Raw genomic sequence first — 19,209 nt, forward strand, 5'->3', positions numbered from 1 at the left:
TACAAAGTCAAAATCAATCATATTATACAGAAATATAATGTAATTACTGAATAAATATAGAGATGTATACTATTATAGACAGAATTTTACTCATAGATTTGTCCTATGAGTATAATATATGGATAACTAGTATTGTGAACTAAACAAACTAAACTAAACTAAACTAAACTAAACTGTGAACTTACAGCTGGATATGTACCGAATATAATATACAGGTGGATATTACTATGAATAGAGTTTTACAGATATGTACAATAGCATAATATACAGATGATTATTATAACAGAGTTTACATGTACTATGAATATATGTACAGGTGGCTATTGCTATAGACAGAATTTTGAGCATGATTAACAGGTAGCTATTACTATAAAATTAATAAATAGAGTTTGGACAGAAGCTATTTAAATTGTGATACGTGTGATTTGTTTCTTCCTTTTCCTTCCCAATGCTGGAAAATCCCATCTCAACTGCAGGCCTCACCATTGCCAAGCGCATTGAGATCACAGACCTGCCACAGCTGGTGGCCGCCTTCCACAGCCTGGTGGGGCTCGCCGCTGTCCTCACCTGTGTGGCCGAGTACATGATCGAGTTCCCTCACCTGGAAACTCACCCGGCTGCAGGCGTTCTGAAGACAGTGGCCTATCTGGGCACCTACATCGGAGGCGTCACTTTCAGCGGCTCTCTGGTGGCTTACGGAAAGCTTCAAGGTTGGAGCTGCTAACCAAAACCTTTTCACCTTCTGCAGGTTTGAAGTTCATGGAGTTGCTGTGCTTATGAGAAGCAATGCAATCTGAAGTTCAGAGTCTGGGAGCCCTCTGTGAGATGTGAAACACTTTGTAGGGGCGTGCCAAGCTTGCCTCTGGACGCCCCAAATTTAAAATGTGCATTATTTCCCCCATAATTATATAAAAAAAAACTGTCATTAATGCTAATAAAGCATATTTTTCTTTGCCATGATGACCGTGTTTATTGTTGGTCGCAAGCTAAGAAGTTTTTGAAGCACCATAACCAAAGCTTCTAGGCTAACTGAGGTTTTTGGGTCTAAATAACAGTTTTTCTTTTGTCAGATTAAAAGTACCCTTTGAAAATAGCAACCTTTAGGCAAGTATTAAACACACTTTTCATTAGGCCCACATTTCTGTATCAAAAATGTATATTTTGCTTTGTTTGATGTAATAATCTAATCTTAAATGTGCTTTCATTAAAAAAAAAAAAAGTCATTTCCAACAGAAATCAGAGCTTTAAAACAACAGTCTGTGAATAAATTAACCTTTATAATGTGTTTACCTAAGTTAGTGAAATAAATTTACTTTTTTAAAATATTTTAAATTATTAGCTAAGTTAGTGAAATAAATTTACTTTTTGAAAATATTTTAAATTATTGAATATGTATATGATGTATACACAATGCCTTGCAGAAATGTTCACATCCCTTGAATTATTCCACATTTTGTGATACTTTAACCAAAAAGCTCAATGTATTTTGATATTAATAATTAACACAAATTCCGTGCAAAGCTGTAAATTGTAAGGGAAATGATGCATGATTTTCACCCTTAGTTAAGTGCAAGTAAAGGTTTTAAAAGGGTTACATGAAAGCTTCAGCTCCATGAGTCAATACTCTGTAGAAATAAGTTTCACTGCAATCACAGCTACAAGTTTTTATAGACATGTCTCTACCAGCTTTTCATTTCTAGTGACTGCAACCTTCCTAGACACTTTAAACCCACTGAGCTTTACATCGGCTCGCGCTGATTGTCTCCTGCGAGTGGTTAAAACCAAACATTCGTAGTGAAATCCGGGCCAGGGCTGCGGCTTTGTGTGTATGCATCAGCAGCCTTTCATTTAAAATGTGGTGCGTCTGATCAAGGGGAACGACGTTCTGAGAAACATTCTGGTAATATGTGATTTATTGGGCACTGGGCAGTGGCTCTATGCCTGTGGTTGCAGGATTAGTCGTTGTTGTCTTGTATCAAATTAGAGTCCTCCGCAGAGACATCTGGATCTCCAAAGGGGTCGCTTGAAACTAATTAGGAGAAAATTGCACTTTCTGCTTCATGTTGTCAATTATCCCTACAAATGAGTGACAATCATTTCTGGCATTTTAAAATAAATGTTCTCCGCTTGCAGGCATCCTGAACTCTGCTCCCCTGCTGCTGCCTGGTCGACACATGTTGAACGCTGCTCTGATGACGGCATCCATGGGAGGCATGGTGCCCTTCATGCTCAGTTCCAGCTATAGTACTGGGATGGGATGTCTGATGGGAGTGTCCGGGCTTTCAGCTGTCATGGTGAGATTTAAGGAATATTTCACTGGATCAGATTTTAGTTTGGTATTGCTATTGGCGTTTGATGCTTCACTTTTTTAGATGGCAAATATGTTTAAACTCTGACATCAAAAATCTACTTTTGGCAGCGTTTTTATCAAAAGTGAGCGCTACAAAGGTTTGTAAAACTTTTGCGTCCTCTTTCAGGGTGTAACGCTCACAGCAGCTATCGGTGGAGCCGACATGCCGGTGGTCATCACTGTGTTGAACAGCTACTCAGGATGGGCGCTCTGCGCTGAAGGGTTTCTTCTCGACAACAACCTCATGACGATTGTAGGAGCCCTGATCGGCTCCTCTGGCGCCATCCTGTCATACATCATGTGCGTGGTGAGTACGTCTGTTTGGTTTGGACTGCACACATGAATCACGACACCGGATCGATCTGAGAGGGAGTCCTTTCTTCTACCCAAGGCCATGAACCGCTCGTTGCCCAATGTGATCCTGGGAGGGTACGGCACCACCTCCACACTGGGCGGAAAGCCCATGGAGATTGTTGGCACCCACACCGAGGTCAACGTGGACCAAACCATCGACATAATTAAAGAAGCCAACTCAGTCATCATCACACCAGGTGGGCTAATAAACGAGTCTCACCAGAGAGTTTGGTACTTCTGAGGACCGTCTGATGACTATCCAGTGTGCTTTAATAGCAGCTAATTTTAAAAGAATTAGGTGAAAAATAGTCTGAAATTACTTTATATCATTTATTTACATCCTTAGTTGCAAAGACAATACATTCATCCCCTCACTTATTGGCTGTACTAGTTAAAATGGATAAAAACACTTCAGACATTGATCTTTTTCATCCCATATTGAAAATCTATGAACAAAAGAATGTGAAGTTGTTCAAAGCTGTAGCTGTCACCAAGATGGTATCAGTGCTAAGCAAAGTGCTGGGCCATATGTTACTACTATGGACAGAAGAAAACAGAGAATACATAAAGTTAAAAAGTTGCAATAACAGAAAATAATGCACAATATGAGAGTAGTAGGAGAATGTACCAGAGTGAAAAAGATAGATCCTCCAGCACCCTGAGCCTATTGCAGCATAACTATAGAGATAGCTCAGGGTAACCCAAGCCACTCTAACTATAAGCTTTGTCAAAAAAGAAAGTTTTAAGCCTAGTTTTAAAAGTAGACAGGTTTCGGCCTCACTGACTAAAACTGGGAGTTGATTCCACAGGAGATGAGCCTGATAAGCCGTTCTAGTTTTAGAGACTCTAGGAACCACTGGTAGACCTGCAGTCTGAGAGCGAAGTGCTGTAGGAACTTATGGAGCAATATGATTTTTGATGTATGATGGAGCTTGATTATAAGGCGCTTTATATGTGACTAGAGGGCTAAAGAGAAATGTCTTTTCTGTTCAAATCATATTTGCACCCAAGGGAAACGATGAATGAAATGCTTATTGCAAATTTACATACACTTAAATCGATTTAAACAGTTAAAGAATGCCTCAATAATATTTATTATAGAATAACCATTGAGTGTCACTGAGTTTTTTGTTTTTATAAAACATTATTCTTTTCTCAATGTGTGAGTTTTTCCCTCTGAATAAATGCGATCAAATAAAAGGTTAGGGTTGTTCTAAATCAGCGAGAAATTTTACCACTTCAATAAAAATATATAATGTCCTTTAACTCTTTTTACACATATGTAGCAGGAGTTTCACTAATTGTGGAGGAGACTGTATCTTTACTGATTAAGGCCTAAAGCACCAATCAGAGATTAAGAGCAAGCCAGAAGGCTCAAATCGTATTTTGGTTCATTTGATCATACAGATAAGAGACACACAGTTTCACTTAAGAAACAATTTTGTTGCCAATGAAGCTGCAAATAATTGTTGTTATTATAAACTCATGATGACAGAGCCATGGTTAACTGGCCATTTATTTCGCTTTAATTAGTTGTTTGCTTATTTTTTTAAACACTATTACACAAACCGACTCACCAAACTGACATCAAGGATCGTGCCAAAATTGAGGGTAAGACGTTTAAACGCCATCAGTAGCGTGTAGTGGAGAAACGAAATATTCACAAAACTCTCCTTTTGGAAGAGCTCAGATCTATTGCATATTCCATATGTGGGGGTGGTTCTGCTTCTTTTGGACTTTTTTTGTGGAAGAATTAGCTCGAAACAGATGTTACCACATCGCAGCATTCCATAAAAGGACAAGAACTTTTGGGAAACACCAGCGTCGAGCTTTGAACCCAGCTACAGGTGGGGGCACAGCTGCAGTGTGGGATGATATCTTGACTGAAGAGAGTGAATCCTCTTCAGACAGTCTGGCTCTGTAATAACATCTGCCTTTTGTTTCACTAACTTTACCTGACAAAAAAGAAAGAAAAAAAAGGTTTAGCCTGACCGGTCTGCCAAAAGGTGCGTCCAAACAGCCGTTATGAAAAAAAATCTGGAATCCTTTGGAAACAACCATGACTGTGACTAATAGTGGTGATTAATTAATCTGTGGGCCAAACAAAAGGAAAGATCAGGGACCAGAAGAGGGAGCAGTGCACTTACTAATGATCCTGGGATTATCTGTCATCCAACATTGAAAGATTATTGCTGAAATAATTACCAGATCATATTTTTCTCATTTTCAACAAAAGAAAGCCAGATTTGTCTAACAAATGAGTTGTTGTTTAGCAGGCCGAGCTCGAGCAACCATTCTGAAAAATCTTGGATACGCGTCTTGTTGTTGTTCCCAAATGGCCCCGGACCAACGCGAGGACAGCTGTGTGGTCCAACACGCTGGTTTGATTACAGAAACCGGGAAAAGTCGAGTCCAGGCTCGAGACTCCTCCGTGTCAACAACAAAGAAGGGCCAGCGAGGAAACAGAAGGCTCCGGCTGTCTGGGGAATTACTGTACAGGTCATGAGTGACTGCCTTCAGAACAAAAAAAACGAAGCCAAAAAAAAAAAAAAGAAAAGAAAAGAAAAACTCAACGAGGAGTAATGCTAAATTCTGTTAGGGACCTGACCGCCAGAGTTAAACAGGGGTAACGCGGACTCAGGCAAAGCGGTTCTTTGCACGCAGGGGTCCCAAAAGCAGCGCGCATATGCTGACATTTCTCAGAGAAACGGGTCTCAGACGATTGAATTTCATGGACTGAAATAAGAAGGAGTCGCTTGTGATGGAAGACGATACAGAGGGGAGTGCAAAATTAATAAAGAACAGACGGCTGATGGTTTTGGATTATTGTGTTTCTATTTAGTGATGAACAATAGCTCTGATATGCACCAAGAACTCAAATCTAAAAATTGAAATGCTTTTGGATGATAGTCACAAAGGAGGAGGGAGGGGAGGGTTGTCTAACATCTAGGCAAGTAGCGCTTAAGGATTCAATTTCCTAACTGATGTTTTATCATTTTCTTTTGTTTAGGCTGGGGTCTGTGTGCAGCCAAAGCCCAGTACCCAATAGCAGACATGGTGAAAATGTTGAGAGAACAAGGCAAGACTGTGAGGTGAGCTCTGCTGCTCCTGTAGCGCTACTTCCTTTATAATCCCTGCTAATCACTTTACCCTTCCTTCCAACAAGTCCAGTTTTCCTCCAATCTTTTACAGTGATTTTGATCTCATACACGCCCTTGCAAAAGTATTCATACCCATGAAACATCTTTAGATTTTTTTCACACTATGACCACGTTTTATTGGGATTTTATGGGAGAGATCAATACAAAGTAGAGCATAACTGTGAGGTGGAAGGAAACCTGTGTATGGTATTAGGTGTCGTATGCAATTATATTCAGTCTCCTAGAGTCAACAAGTTGTAGAACCGTCTTTCCGTCGGTGCACATCTAGACATTGAGATTTTTGCCAGTTTTCTTGTGGAAAAAAGCAACAACTTTAAACTATGACTGGATGGAGAGAGTGTCAGCCAAAATCATTTTTCAGGTCTTATCACAAATTTTCAAATGGATATAGGTTTGCGCTTTGACTGGGCCATTTTGGCTCATTAATATATTTGGATCAGTGCAACGCAATATCAGAAAAAAAAAAACATTTAATTGAGACACCATTGTTGAATACTGACAATGTTTTGTGACTATATTATTTATTTTCCTGCATCACAATGTCTCCATCACTTTGCATCTCAGCTACTAAGAATACATCACACATAAACATAAAGAGTGGGCACCAAGTGCACTGAAAGTCTTTCCTGTAAGGGAAACCTATTATAGAAATGCAGAATTTGTATGCATGGCACTTCAAATATATATCACCAAATGTCTCACCCATTTGCGGTCTGTTGAGATTACAGTCTTGTACACCTTGATAATAAAATGCAGTTTGCGATTCAAGACCTTGTGCACCTTTGGATTTTATCTAGATGTTACATTATGGCCATAATTTTAGGGTTTTTGTTTTTGCTGGAAGCTGAACCTGGCTCTGCATCTCTGCATCTGTTGCTCCCTTGAACATATTTTCAGGAAGTCCCTGTGTTTAGCTCCATCCATCTTCTCATCAACTCTAACTAGCTTCCCAGCCAGCGCTAAAGAAAAGCATCCTTTCTAGAACGAAGCTGGAAACATGGGGACGGTGTGTTCAGGGTGACGTGGTGTAATAGTTTTTATAGCTGTGTTCTGCTTGTAAGCCAGCAAAATAAATTTTTGTCTCATCTGACCAGAGCACCAAACTGCAAACAGGAATATGGATTTCTTTCAATAATGGCTTTCTTCTTGCTACTGCTCCGTAAAGGTCCAGTTTGTCCTGTCAGCGGATCGTCCAGCCGGAGCTGTGAACCTCTTCAGATACTCCAGAGTTTCCATGGGCCTCTTGGCAGCTTCTCTGATAGATGTTCTCCTTGAAAAATACTGCCGTCAATAACCCACATGTAGATTTATTTGCCGAATACGTTACTTCTGAAGTCAGTCGATTTTATTTAGGAGAGTGAGATCAAAGGGGGTTTGAACTTTTCAGATTTTAATTTGTAAGCGGAAATTAAAAACCATCCATCATTTTCCTTCCCAGTGAAAAAGTCAGTGTGCAGCACTTTGTGTTGGTCCATCAAACAAAAATCCCAATAAAATCTACTGACGTGTGTGTTTGTCACAACAAGATGTGAAAACCCTATGGGTCTGAACTATTTTTTTATGGTGCTGTAATTCTCCAGGCTTTCTGAAATCTTTTCAATGTTTTTTTTATTTTTTTTTATTTAAGCAAGTCCTTGAGCATAACTGCAGATTGTGAGATATGTGCACTAAAAATTAGGAAAGGGGCACAATAGGAGGATGGAAGAAGAGGCCCCCCCAAAAATGAAGTGTTTTTTTTAAAAGAAATTACAAATATATTTAGCCATTATATATGGCAAGCAAAATATAAACGAGGGACGGCTTTGCTTCTATGCACAAAAGACGTGAATAATTCTTTCTTTACAGCCTCCGTCTATCGGTACATGCGCTCTGTTCAAAGAGACAAGTGGATTTTATTCCCAGAAATAGCAGGAGGGCGGCTGATCATCCCGTTTTGATCTATGTCCCTGACAGGTTTGGTATCCACCCAGTGGCTGGACGGATGCCCGGTCAACTGAACGTCCTCCTGGCTGAAGCTGGCGTTCCCTATGACGTGGTCCTGGAGATGGACGAGATCAATGACGACTTTCCAGGCAAAGCCTTTTAAAAAAAATAAATAAATTATGAAGACAGAAATGTAATATTTATTGAAACATGGTTATCGCTTTGGCAGGGCGGCATAGGATAAAATTACGGTATCAGCCTTTGTGTATTAAACACGTCCACATTTCCAGTTACACTTGCAGCTGCCGTGCATGTGTGTGTGCGTGTGTGTGTGTGCGTGTGTGTGCGAATATCCAGACATGCCATGTGATTCGGACAACATTTAGTGTTTTCTTAGCAACCGGCATGCTGTCTAGGACACATGGTTCTTGTTTATGACAGAGCGAGATGGGCATGGGGGTGGAGCTTTAGTCTCCCTGCGTCTTGTGACTAAACGTGTGAATGTTGGGGACCCACAGAGACGGACTTGACGCTGGTCATCGGAGCGAATGACACGGTGAACTCTGCTGCGCAGGAAGATCCCAACTCTATAATTGCTGGGATGCCTGTTCTGGAAGTGTGGAAGTCCAAACAGGTTTGTTTGGAAATGCTTTTGCAAATTCCAACTGGATACGTAGCGTCTTACTACAGAATCGACTTATTTTGTACTCTACCTACCTGCAGGTTATAGTGATGAAGCGCACACTGGGAGTGGGCTACGCAGCAGTGGACAACCCTATTTTCTACAAACCCAATACATCGATGTTGCTGGGAGATGCCAAGAAAACATGTGATGCACTGCAAGCAAAGATCAGAGAGGTCTACTACTAGTTACAACAAATCTATTTTTTTTTTCTGTATAAAATTAAATCCACACAATCTGTTCTCTCAGTAAATGATTTAAGGATCTGGGTATTTTTTTGGAAGTTTATTTGATCTGCAAAGAACAAAGCATGATACCTTTTAATTGCCATTTCACGGGTATTGCTGCAAATCCAATGAGCGCAAACGTTAAAAAGAGCACACACACAAGTATACTATGTGTATATATGACAGTGTGTTCTCAAGCCTGGGTGCCTAAAATTCTTAGGGTTGTTTAAAAAATGAGGGAAATGCAAAAGTCATGGACTAATGTGTTCTGAATTGTAAATAAAACATTCAAATGTGTCAGAAAGTGTTTTTCTTTCAAGAGCAAAAACAAACTATGACGATACAGTGAAAAACAGATTCTACAACTCTCCATGTTTGAGAAAATTTCACGATTTTTAGCTGCTTAAGGTGTAAATGAAAAGGAACATTTGCACCATTTACTCCAGCAAGACTTATTATTTCATCAACAACTTGTGTGTGTTTAAAAGTTCATAGCTACAATTTTTTTCATCAAAAACGATTTTTTTCCAAAGATAATACATCCACAGCACATCTAGAACGGTGCAAAATAAAAGTATCCATCCATACATCAATTTTCTAACACGTCTATAGCCCTGTTGGGGTCGCAAGGGGTGCTGGTGCCTATCTCCAGCTGTCAATGGGCAAGAGGCGGCATACACCTTGGACAGGTCTAAAAGTATACATTTTTCTGAAGATAAATATATAGTATACAAATAATTGTTTTATAAATTTTGACAGGTCCAAAATATAATATTTACTTCTGGATGCGATGCCAATTTCGACATGATGGGATCCAAGTCTTTAAAGCCTCGCTGCCATCAGCCAAATCTTTCTCTCCCTCCACAGTTTTACTGTCAGTTGTTACTCAAAAAACATTAATATTACTTTTGTCAGAAGTGTGAATACTTTTAGCCTTAACTATACATATTTCACCTGCTTGTTGTCGAGTCTCACTGCAGTAGATTCCCACACCTCACTTAAACACAGATGACGGTTCCAGAGATGCTAAATATTATAGACAATCCACTCATGATTTTCCCGGTACTGATTCTGACTAATTTGGATTTATCTTTTCTGAGGACTACGGCACATACGAGAGGAAGAAAATGTGTGATATGTTTGAAACTGAATAAATTACAACCATACCCCCCATTTATGCATCAAAGCACACGCTTCTAACCTTTGTCTGATTCTAATTAAACTCAGATGAGGCCATAAACTTGCATGCATGTGGACAACACATTCCCAAACCAAATGTAGCGGGAGTTCCACAGCAGGTGTGGACAAGAGACTGCAGATATATTAGCATTAATGTCGGTATCGGCCAACGTCGGTCACTTTTTAACACGTCGGCATCTGTCCTTTAAGTAAACCTGGGCAGATGTTATTAGCCGAGGTTAATTTTTACCCTGTGGCCGTTTGTGTATGTTTTTTGGAAAGGTGTTGTTTGGGCATGTGGCAGGGAGGCAGTGTGGGATTGTGGGGCGTTTAACTGAAGCAGAGAAGTGTGTGCATTGTTTATGGTGTCCAAAGGGAAGGGAAACATATTTATGTAAAATACTGGTTATCAGCTATAACAGCAATATTAATATCGGATACTGGTATCGGCCCGAGTTTTCATATCGTTGCGTCCCCATTTGTACGAATCATAAGGGCAAAAGTTAAAAGGAATATTGAACGGAGATTTATCACAACTGATATTGTCATGGTGATATTTAACAATAATATGGCCATTGCAGGATTCTTTACCGTCTTGCAGCCCTATGGTAAAGTGTAGTTAAAGGCCAGGAGTTCAACGTGGCTCAGCTGCAACATGCTATTAAAGCTACCGTACTTGGTGTGCCCGAAACAGCCAAAGCAACCTGTTTCCTCTGTATTTTTGGAGGCAACACTTCAGCCAATAAACCAAAACACTCAGGTCCTGCGTGTGGAACCGGGCCTCTCTACCTGAGAAGCCTCCTAAAGAAGTTTATCTTCTCAAATGCAGCCTCAAACAGACCTAAAACATGGTTCTTCTTGTACCAAAGCTGAAAATAAAAAATGTCACTTTGTGTTTTAAAATAATGGTATTTTGTCTGTTGTTTGGTCGCTTGTCCAAGAGCCGATCCCAGGGTTAACGTGTCCAGGAGGAAATCAGCGAGGAAGATTCCCTCACAACACTCTCCAGCTCTTTCTGGGACATTTCAAAACGTTCCCATGTCAAAAGGGATGTTTAGTCTCTGCAGTAATTCCTGGCATTACAACAGACGAGGCTCCAGTCTGTATATCCATCTCCTGCTCTATCCTACCATCACTCCTGAGCAAGACAACAAATCTGAGACTGATCCACTTTCAGCAAACACTGATCTCAACCTGGAAGCAGGTCCCCACGGTCTCAGAGTGAGAGCCGCTCAGTCTCATCCCAGAGGTTCAAAGCACGCAGAAGGTAATGGCCTGAATATTCCAACACAACCGCACCGTCAGTAAGGAGCAAAGAGGGGACCCCCCGGGTCTCAAGCCAGTGGTGTTATTTTCATACTCTGGACCCAAATCTGCAAACATACTGCAAACTTTTTTTTCTGCAGTTCTTTGGCAAGTTTACATTATAGCTGTTTAAAAAAAAAAAAAAACACTCAAAATAAATAAATAAAACGCTGCTGAGTTTCTGCCGTCCAAACTTTAATATATCTTCCACAACATCGTGAAAGTTTTGTGATCGAGGCATTTCACATGTTTAACAGTGACATAAAAAACAAACTAAGGACTTTGTCAGTGATTATGATCTTGAAGATCACACTTTTGAAGGATTGATACAGAAAGTCCTGGTGTTTGCAATATTTCTTGCACCTGTACAATGAAAAACTAATTTTAATTACAAGCCCCTTTGAGTTTTTACTTATTATTGACTGATTTTTGTTTCCTTTTCAGATCACTATGACACATCTTACATGTACTGACTCAAACACTCGCATGCCTTAATCTTGAAGCCTGTGTTTTATTGCGTATTGTTATGCAGTGATGTCAGCCTTTCCAATAAAATAAAAAGTTTAAGCCATGAGAATTAGATCAAATATACAAGGGTGAATCTTCGCTTGCAGTTGAATTTGCTCTTTCATCAGCATTTTCCAGCAGACGTTTTAGCTTTGTTAATCAGTGAGTGCAGGTAGGAGTAGAAAAAGAGGAGATTGTCGTATTCTCCACCGTACTCCTGACCCAGGCAGTGCTGGTGGAAGTCTTTGAGGAAATAATAAATGGCCTCGATGGTGGCAAGGTAAGTGTCCGGTTTGCCCTTCTGGCTCCGCCAGAAACATGTTTTTCTCGTCTTCAGTTCCACCTGGAGCAAACCTGGAAAAGAAAAGAAAAAGAAAAGTTGAGATTGTGTAAAAGCAGGAGAGCACAGAAAATAGAAGTAACCCGGGATACTCCCTAGGTGTCAGAAAACACATGCAGAGCTGCACTCTTTGATTACCTTGCAGCCTTTCGTCTGTGCTGATCTTGTTGGTCTGGTTCCACGTGCTGTCGATGAAGACCACCCTCTGTAACGGGCGTACCTTTGACTCTGAGCCATTTGGTTCATCTGGGATCACGGACTGTGGCTCTTTGTGAGTGCGTGTGGCAGCTTGGACGTCGCTTTTCAGCCTCTTTACGGAGGGCTCATCAAAGGGCTCTTCCGACCTGTTGTTTCTCCTTTCACGTAAACACTGGATCATGTCTTGAACTGAGACAGCCCCTGGACCTGGGAACACCAACACCACCTGGAAAAAATCCAGAGACGAGTGGAATGGCGTCACCCTCACGTCAGCATTACACAAGAGTAAAAGGTGTTTCTAAAATCTGCCATTTCTGCAGCACATTCGCTAATCCACAGATAAACCTTTAAAGCCCTAAAATAGAAAAAAAAAATATTGCAGAGACTGAAGGGAAGAATTAGAAAGACGGGTGCAACTCGGCGGAGTGAAAGAGAGGCGAGAATAAAAGCGATTTAAGGTTAGCAGATACAATTAATGCACGTGCTTTTAAAACTGCAAATCTAAAACTAGCTCTTCAAAATAAGATGCAAGAGTACAGAAAAAAAGTGAATAAAAAAAAAATGACTAAAAACCAGCTGCACGCATTTAAAACTTTATCCGCAGCAAATGTTGAAGCAAATATGGAAAAAGCCTGTTAAGCCAAATCCATTTAAGAGCCATGGCAGCACATGGCTTCTGGTGATACTTTTATAAAGCCTCAGGGGTTTCCTGTGGACTACAGAGGAAGGTCTCCATCTCTCAGGCTAGACACTCACTGGAGTCTGAGGAGAAGAGCTCAGGTCTGGCATTTAGAAGCTCTTTGTGCTTACTGAGTTCCTTATCACTGTCTCACCAAAGTAAATATGCTGAGAGTTTTCAACCGTAACTATATTGGCGGCTCATAGTGGTCTAAAGTAACCCTACTTAATGCAACTGTCCTTTTAACGTAGAACTTACTTTTCCATCTGCAAAGCAAGATCTCCATAAATGTTTATGTTATCTTCAAATGAGCCTAGTATTCCTGCACACTAGCTACCTTTACATGGACATTAGTAACTGGAATAAAGGGCGGATCAGAGTAAAAACATGCAAAGTGGAATATAGTGAATGTATTAAGCTCAATTGAAATGAAACTGGACTTCGAAAGAGGCGGGTGGTTTATGCTGACCCTTAATCCAAAAAGTTTTATTAGACACTTCCAGCTAGTTAGTAGTTTTTTCCACCAGCATTGACGAAGTATTACTTCCTCTGTGGTTTCTAAGGAAATCAGACACCTTTGCAAATACCAGAGAGGTTCTTTTCTGAATAAAACGTGGTACATGTAAACGCGCAATGTGATTAGGTTATTTGAGTTTTTTGTCCATTTAAACAATGTATTCAGATTATTTTTCTGTTTCAATCCGACCACATCTCAAACCGACAAAGTAATTTTGCGCACGAAAACATAGCTAACAATTCTTAATATTTAGTAAAACCGATTCCCTGATTTAATGAAACCCATCTAACCTTGTCGTCTTCAAAGTCAGGGAAGCAGGGGTAGGTATACATCGTGACGTCGCCGGGTGCGAGTATCTTGGCGTGGACTGCGGTGCTCTTCCCGTCCGTCTCATTTGGATGCTTGATGATGTCTATCTTCACAGGAAGCTGAGCACAACACAATAATGTTGAGAATCAGGCCAAGTTCATCCCCTATGAGCAGGATTCCTTGATCTTGCGAAAAAAAACCTTTGAATCACATTGTGAAACATTAGATTTAAAATAACTGCTCCAGAGGGACTCTGTTAAAAGAACACTAAATGGATTTCTTAAGTCTTCCTGACCTTGATTACGGGAATTTCTTGCATGTTGACACCCACTAATGAGCAGCATGTGTAGCAGAAGAACATCCTGGATCCTCCGCATTTAGAGCACTTCAACCTGCCTCTTTGCTGGGCTGCATCCAGCACCGCATGCGATGCCAATTTTAGCCCCTGGAGAGGCGGCTTGACGAGCTCACGGATGTCTGATGAATCACCGATGATTGTGGGTTTGTCACGGCAACTGGGATAAACTGGCTGGTGATGATCCAGGCTGCTCATGGTTGCTTTTTTTAGATGTGGCTGTATTTGTGTTGGAGTCGGCTGACTCTGCAATCATCATCGAACAAAACTGGCAAAAAAAATAAATAGATCAATCAACGACTTAGCCTCTGAACAATAACTGTAAGAAAAAGAAAGTGACAGAGTAACATAAAAATACCATTTATCAGGCTTGAAGTTACTCAACAAAGTTCAAGGGGAAATTAATTTCTAAAGACAAATGAGTTGAACTGAGTGGGCCGTCACTGCTTAAAGAAATATGATACAATCATGAAGGCTGTCAGCAAAATCTGTTTTCATACCAAAACGTTCCCTTGAGGCACATATGACCTGCCTCCTGCCAAACTGTATTTTCCTCTGTTGAATTCTTTAAAAAGTCAAAATCTTGGATTTGAACACTTAAACTGGCCATTACAGAGCAAAATAAGTGTCAGGATATCAGAAATAGAGGGGATTAATAACTATATGTGCCATGACGCAATCACAATTATCTAAATGTCAGCAATTAAATATAAAGTTAAATAATTAAAAGGCAAAAGGGACATAAACACACTTTTAGGCAGGAGGAAGTGATGGTACGCTTGATTGGTGGATAGTCATTCCTTTTTTAGCACTGACCACTGGTAAAAGAAAAAAACAGACTGTTCAATTGTATTCGACTGCCATATTTAATATTTTACTGTTTTATCATCATTATTATTATTTACAAAGCTGGAATCTCTAGCTGGAAGAGAAAGTATTAGACTGTGGCTAAGTTGTGACAATTACTAAGTTACCTAACAACTGGGAGATCTTAACTATTCTTTGTGCCTCAATATGAATACTAATGTTCTCATTATTTCCAAGATAAACAGAAACTTTAGTATATTCCACTTCAGATCTACAACATCGTCTCATTCGGATTAAAATGTTCATATTTGAGTAAAATCCTGAACCTAAGTTATGGTGAGGGGAAAAAAAAAAAAAAAAAAACAGCTGAAGAGGCAGTTGCTGAGCTGCTGACACACACTCAACTGAGGGTAGCTATAGCATTAGCTGCTGTGAGAAAGCTTTAAGTAAGTGAAGTGACAAACGTGTGTAGCCGACGACAAAACAGTTCACATATAAATACACTGTTCCGCGGTATAAAGTCAGATCAGACAAAAATACACACGTGTTTCCTCCTTATCCCACACTGAAGCTACATCAATCAGTCAAGCTAACTGTTGTGTTAGCTTCCCATCTACGGATCAGGCCGTAAACATTAGCGGACTGAAAAGCTAAAAGCTATTTAAGCAAGATAAACGCAAAACAGAGGCGGTTATAAAGTATTCGCCGTTGACACCTCTAAGGCTAAACTCGTAGCAAAACAACTCAAAGACGCATACCAGAAAGCACGTCTTCTCTACACACCGGAAATGCTACTCCGAGGGGCGGAAATAGAAACAAGGACTCCGTTGCCAAGCAACAATCGAGCAGTTCGACGGGTTTAGCGCCCCCACTGGAACAAAGGTGACATTTCAAGCAAAAAGTTGGAACGCAAAAGTTTTCTTCAATATACATAGTTTAATTTGTGCAATTTAGCACAATATATATATATATATATATATATATATATATATGATAGATATATATATATATATATATATATATATATATATATATATATATATATATATATATATATATATATATATATATATATATATATATATATATATATATATATATATATATATATATATATATATATATATATATTGGAAATTTCAGTTAATTATGGTGGACCAATCCTCCATAGTTAATTACCTTTAACAAGTAAACCTTGCAGTAGTTCTACTCATTAGGTGTTTTTTTAAAACATCAATTTGACATTGACAATTCTGCACAAATTGTTTAACTGTTGATGAAATATTTTATCACCTGAGTGATGTCAGTTGATTTGATAACTAAGTTTGCTTTTAGTTTGTTATATATTAGTTTTGGTTACTTAGTGGTATTAAAATGGGATGTTGGTTTTTAATGCAGCAACATTTAATTTCAACACACAACTCACCTTTTGCACACATTTATTTTGTTACACATGTCTTTCAATGGTTTAAGAAGACCATTGAGTCATCTAGTCAACTGAAATTGTTCCTTGGACAGTGACAAAAATAATATTCATACAGTCCTATAGTTGCAAAGTGTTGAGGTAAAAAATAGAAAACAGTTTTAATTTTTAATTAATGTGGATGGGTAATATGGATCTAATATGTTATCACAATATTTTGTCTCAATATGTTGGTTTTGTTGCGACTTCCCGCTGAGATTGGGTTACTTTGAATGACAAAGTAACCCAATCAAGATCAAGAATCAAGATCAAGAATTAGGCAATCAAGACAACTTTATTGTCATCTCGTGATGACAATACCCTTGAGGCAGACTCAGTTTAGGGTGTACAGAAAAAAGGAAATAAAAATAAGCAAGTAACATGGCACTTGTGCACAGGAGACTTATTATTTAGAGGTATGTTTTTCACATTGGAGCGTGCAAAATGTGAAAAAATTTGCATCAGAGTTTGAGGGCTCTGATATTAGTCCTATAGCGAGTGATATGAGCCCTGTTACATACAGTAGTCAGTCATTCATGAATCACAAGTAATGAGGTAGTTTTTGTGCAGTGATTTTGAGGCTTCATTTACAAAAATCTGCAATTTGATATTCCTGAGAGTAAGAGAATACTGCCTCTGTTGCAAATAGGCGACAGAGGCAATGTGACTGTAACATATGATGGACATATTTACATATTTACATATTTAACTTATTGGATTGTAACATAATGCTTGAAACATATGATGGACATCTGATGGATAATTTCTCAGCAGGGGGGCTATCGCCCTCTGCTGAGAAACCGTGGCAATAACAGTAGATTGACTGTAACATATGATGGACCATGAATTTCTCTGGAGGGAGGAATACTCCGCACAGCTCTTGGGAAGAAGCGGTCCCTTAGTTTATTAGTTCTGGATTTAATGCTCCTGAAGCGTTTACCTGATGGGAGAGGGGCAAACAGTGCATTGCCTGGGTGGGTGGGATCAGTAAAGATGCATCTGGCCCTTCTATGGACTCGTTCTGCAAAACTTGAGTCCAAATCCTGCAGACGGCATCCCACAATCTGTTTAGTACGCTCTGTACTCACAACCCGTACTAAATCCTTCCTTTCCTGCACTGCACCTCCTCATGCACTGCACCTACAGTTATACTGAGACATAAAACACTTTCCATGGTAGCTCTGTAGAAGGTTTTTTTTAGCAGTTTAGTGGAAAGTCCGGTCCTTTTCAGTTTCCCGAGGAAGAAGAGCCGTTGTTGGGCCTTCTTCACCAGGTGGGAGGTGTTCACAGTTCAGGAGAGGTCAGAGGAGATGTGAATGCCCAGGAATCTAATGCTGTCCACATGCTCCACCACCTCCCCCTTTATGCACAGAGGAACATGTTCAGTCCTCCTGGACCTCCTGTAATCTATTAGCACCTCCTTGGTCTTACTGGTGTTCAGGATCAGGTTGTTCCTACAGCACCACTGTGTCACATTGCAGACCTCATCTCTGGAGTGGGACTCATCATTATTGGAGATGAGACTTCGGCCACCACAGCGCCGTCATTCGCAAACTTCACCACCGTGTTTGTGGGGTGGACAGCAGAGCAGTCCTGGGTGAAAAGAGTGAAGAGAGCAGGGCTTAGGACACAACCCTGTGGTGTTCCTGTGGAGCAGATGTGTGTTTCCCTATCCTCACCACCTGGGGCCTGTTGGTTAGGCCTAAAATCATATGGCAGGACAGAAAAAATAATTATTTTTGTACAGAATAAAACAGGATGTAAGTGTAAAAAGAGAAATATACACATTCATAGTCGCAGACAAATTCTTGTTTTATTTTACCGTGACATGTTATTTTAAAAATCTTGGCAAGCATAAGGACATTTTCAAAAAAGTAGAATATTATGATTTATTTCAGTACCGAAATTCACAAAACACATTATATTGATTGATTAAAGACTCAGATGGATGTTCAAGGTTTTCTTTCTGTTAATTATTTTCCCCTTACAGCTGATGAACACATGACATTTAAGATTAGAATCTTATGTCAGATCATAAAACATATTTTTGATACAGAGAAGCTTGCTTAATGAAAAGTAAATGCTGCTTTAATACTTGCTTGAAGGTTGTGATACAAAAAAGGTACTTTTTATCTGAAATCAAGCCTTATTGGAACACATATTCTATTTTGTTGAAAATTATTAGTTCTAAAATGCAGATGTTGTAAGACATAACTGAGTTAAACTTTAAACCTTATAGGCCTTCTACATGTTTAAACAAGGTTTAAATTCCTTAATGATAAAACAGTGTTTCAAACAGTGTTTCAAACAGGGTTTCAAACGATTTTCTATGGATGATTTTATTGAGATACTTAAAGTTGAAGCCCCATCTAGTCATTGCCTGCTGGCTTTCACATTTAACCTGTGATATTAAGCCATGGCAAATTTATTTTCTCTTGATCTGTTAAAGTATCTATATACGAAGAGAGTTTGAATAATGAGCTTCTTTTAAATGAATTGTTTTTTATATGCAAAATTAAAAATAAAAAATAAAAAATATTTAATAAAATTTTGCTGAAAAACATTTACGTTTTACATTTCATTTTTGTATACTTTCTATGGGATTTGTCACTTGTTTTATGTTTCAAAAAAGAAAAAAATATTTCTTGAAATATCCTCTGTAAAAGGTTCTGTAACTTCTGGAGTTTCCTAAGATTCAACACCTGATCCATAGTAATTTGTTTTATTTCCTTGGAAGGTATTATTCAGTCTTTTAATGATCTCCACCATCATGTTAATGCTGACAATATTCAGTTGTAGATGTCTTTAAACCACATTAGTTACTGACCTAGATCAATAAGCTAGACAAAAATTT

The 19,209-nt window shown here is 39.2% G+C and overlaps 2 protein-coding genes across 5 annotated transcripts in view; one reads left to right on the forward strand and one right to left on the reverse strand.

Annotated features, from left to right (window-relative positions):
• Positions 1-8,992, forward strand: part of LOC105936358 (NAD(P) transhydrogenase, mitochondrial) — a 21,894-nt gene extending 12,902 nt beyond the window's left edge. Inside the window, exons 14-21 of the mRNA XM_012877149.3 lie at positions 477-710; positions 2,134-2,294; positions 2,478-2,657; positions 2,742-2,901; positions 5,715-5,796; positions 7,819-7,937; positions 8,307-8,422; positions 8,512-8,992. Of these exons, the coding sequence (XP_012732603.1) occupies positions 477-710; positions 2,134-2,294; positions 2,478-2,657; positions 2,742-2,901; positions 5,715-5,796; positions 7,819-7,937; positions 8,307-8,422; positions 8,512-8,658 (1,199 nt within the window). The 3' untranslated portion in view covers positions 8,659-8,992. The remainder of the gene's footprint in view (positions 1-476; positions 711-2,133; positions 2,295-2,477; positions 2,658-2,741; positions 2,902-5,714; positions 5,797-7,818; positions 7,938-8,306; positions 8,423-8,511) is intronic.
• Positions 8,993-11,355: 2,363 nt separating this feature from the next.
• On the reverse strand, positions 11,356-15,732 carry dtwd1 (DTW domain containing 1). Of its 4 annotated transcripts, none has more exons than XM_012877164.3 (5): positions 15,652-15,732; positions 14,027-14,354; positions 13,713-13,850; positions 12,167-12,452; positions 11,356-12,042 (listed from the first exon to the last, which is right to left on the reverse strand). In XM_012877164.3, the coding sequence occupies exons 2-5, from the start codon at positions 14,282-14,284 to the stop codon at positions 11,813-11,815; spliced, it is 912 nt and encodes a 303-aa protein (XP_012732618.2). In that variant the 5' UTR covers positions 14,285-14,354; positions 15,652-15,732; the 3' UTR covers positions 11,356-11,812. The 4 variants fall into 4 exon arrangements, with proteins under 4 accessions (XP_012732618.2, XP_021179551.2, XP_012732619.2 ...); XM_021323876.2 differs by lacking the exon at positions 15,652-15,732 and adding an exon at positions 15,438-15,606; XM_012877165.3 differs by lacking the exon at positions 15,652-15,732 and adding an exon at positions 14,838-14,939.
• Between the last annotated feature and the right edge of the window lie 3,477 nt (positions 15,733-19,209).

Source organism: Fundulus heteroclitus, chromosome 4 (genome assembly GCF_011125445.2).
Source record: "Fundulus heteroclitus isolate FHET01 chromosome 4, MU-UCD_Fhet_4.1, whole genome shotgun sequence".
Classification (NCBI taxonomy): Eukaryota; Metazoa; Chordata; class Actinopteri; order Cyprinodontiformes; family Fundulidae; genus Fundulus; species Fundulus heteroclitus.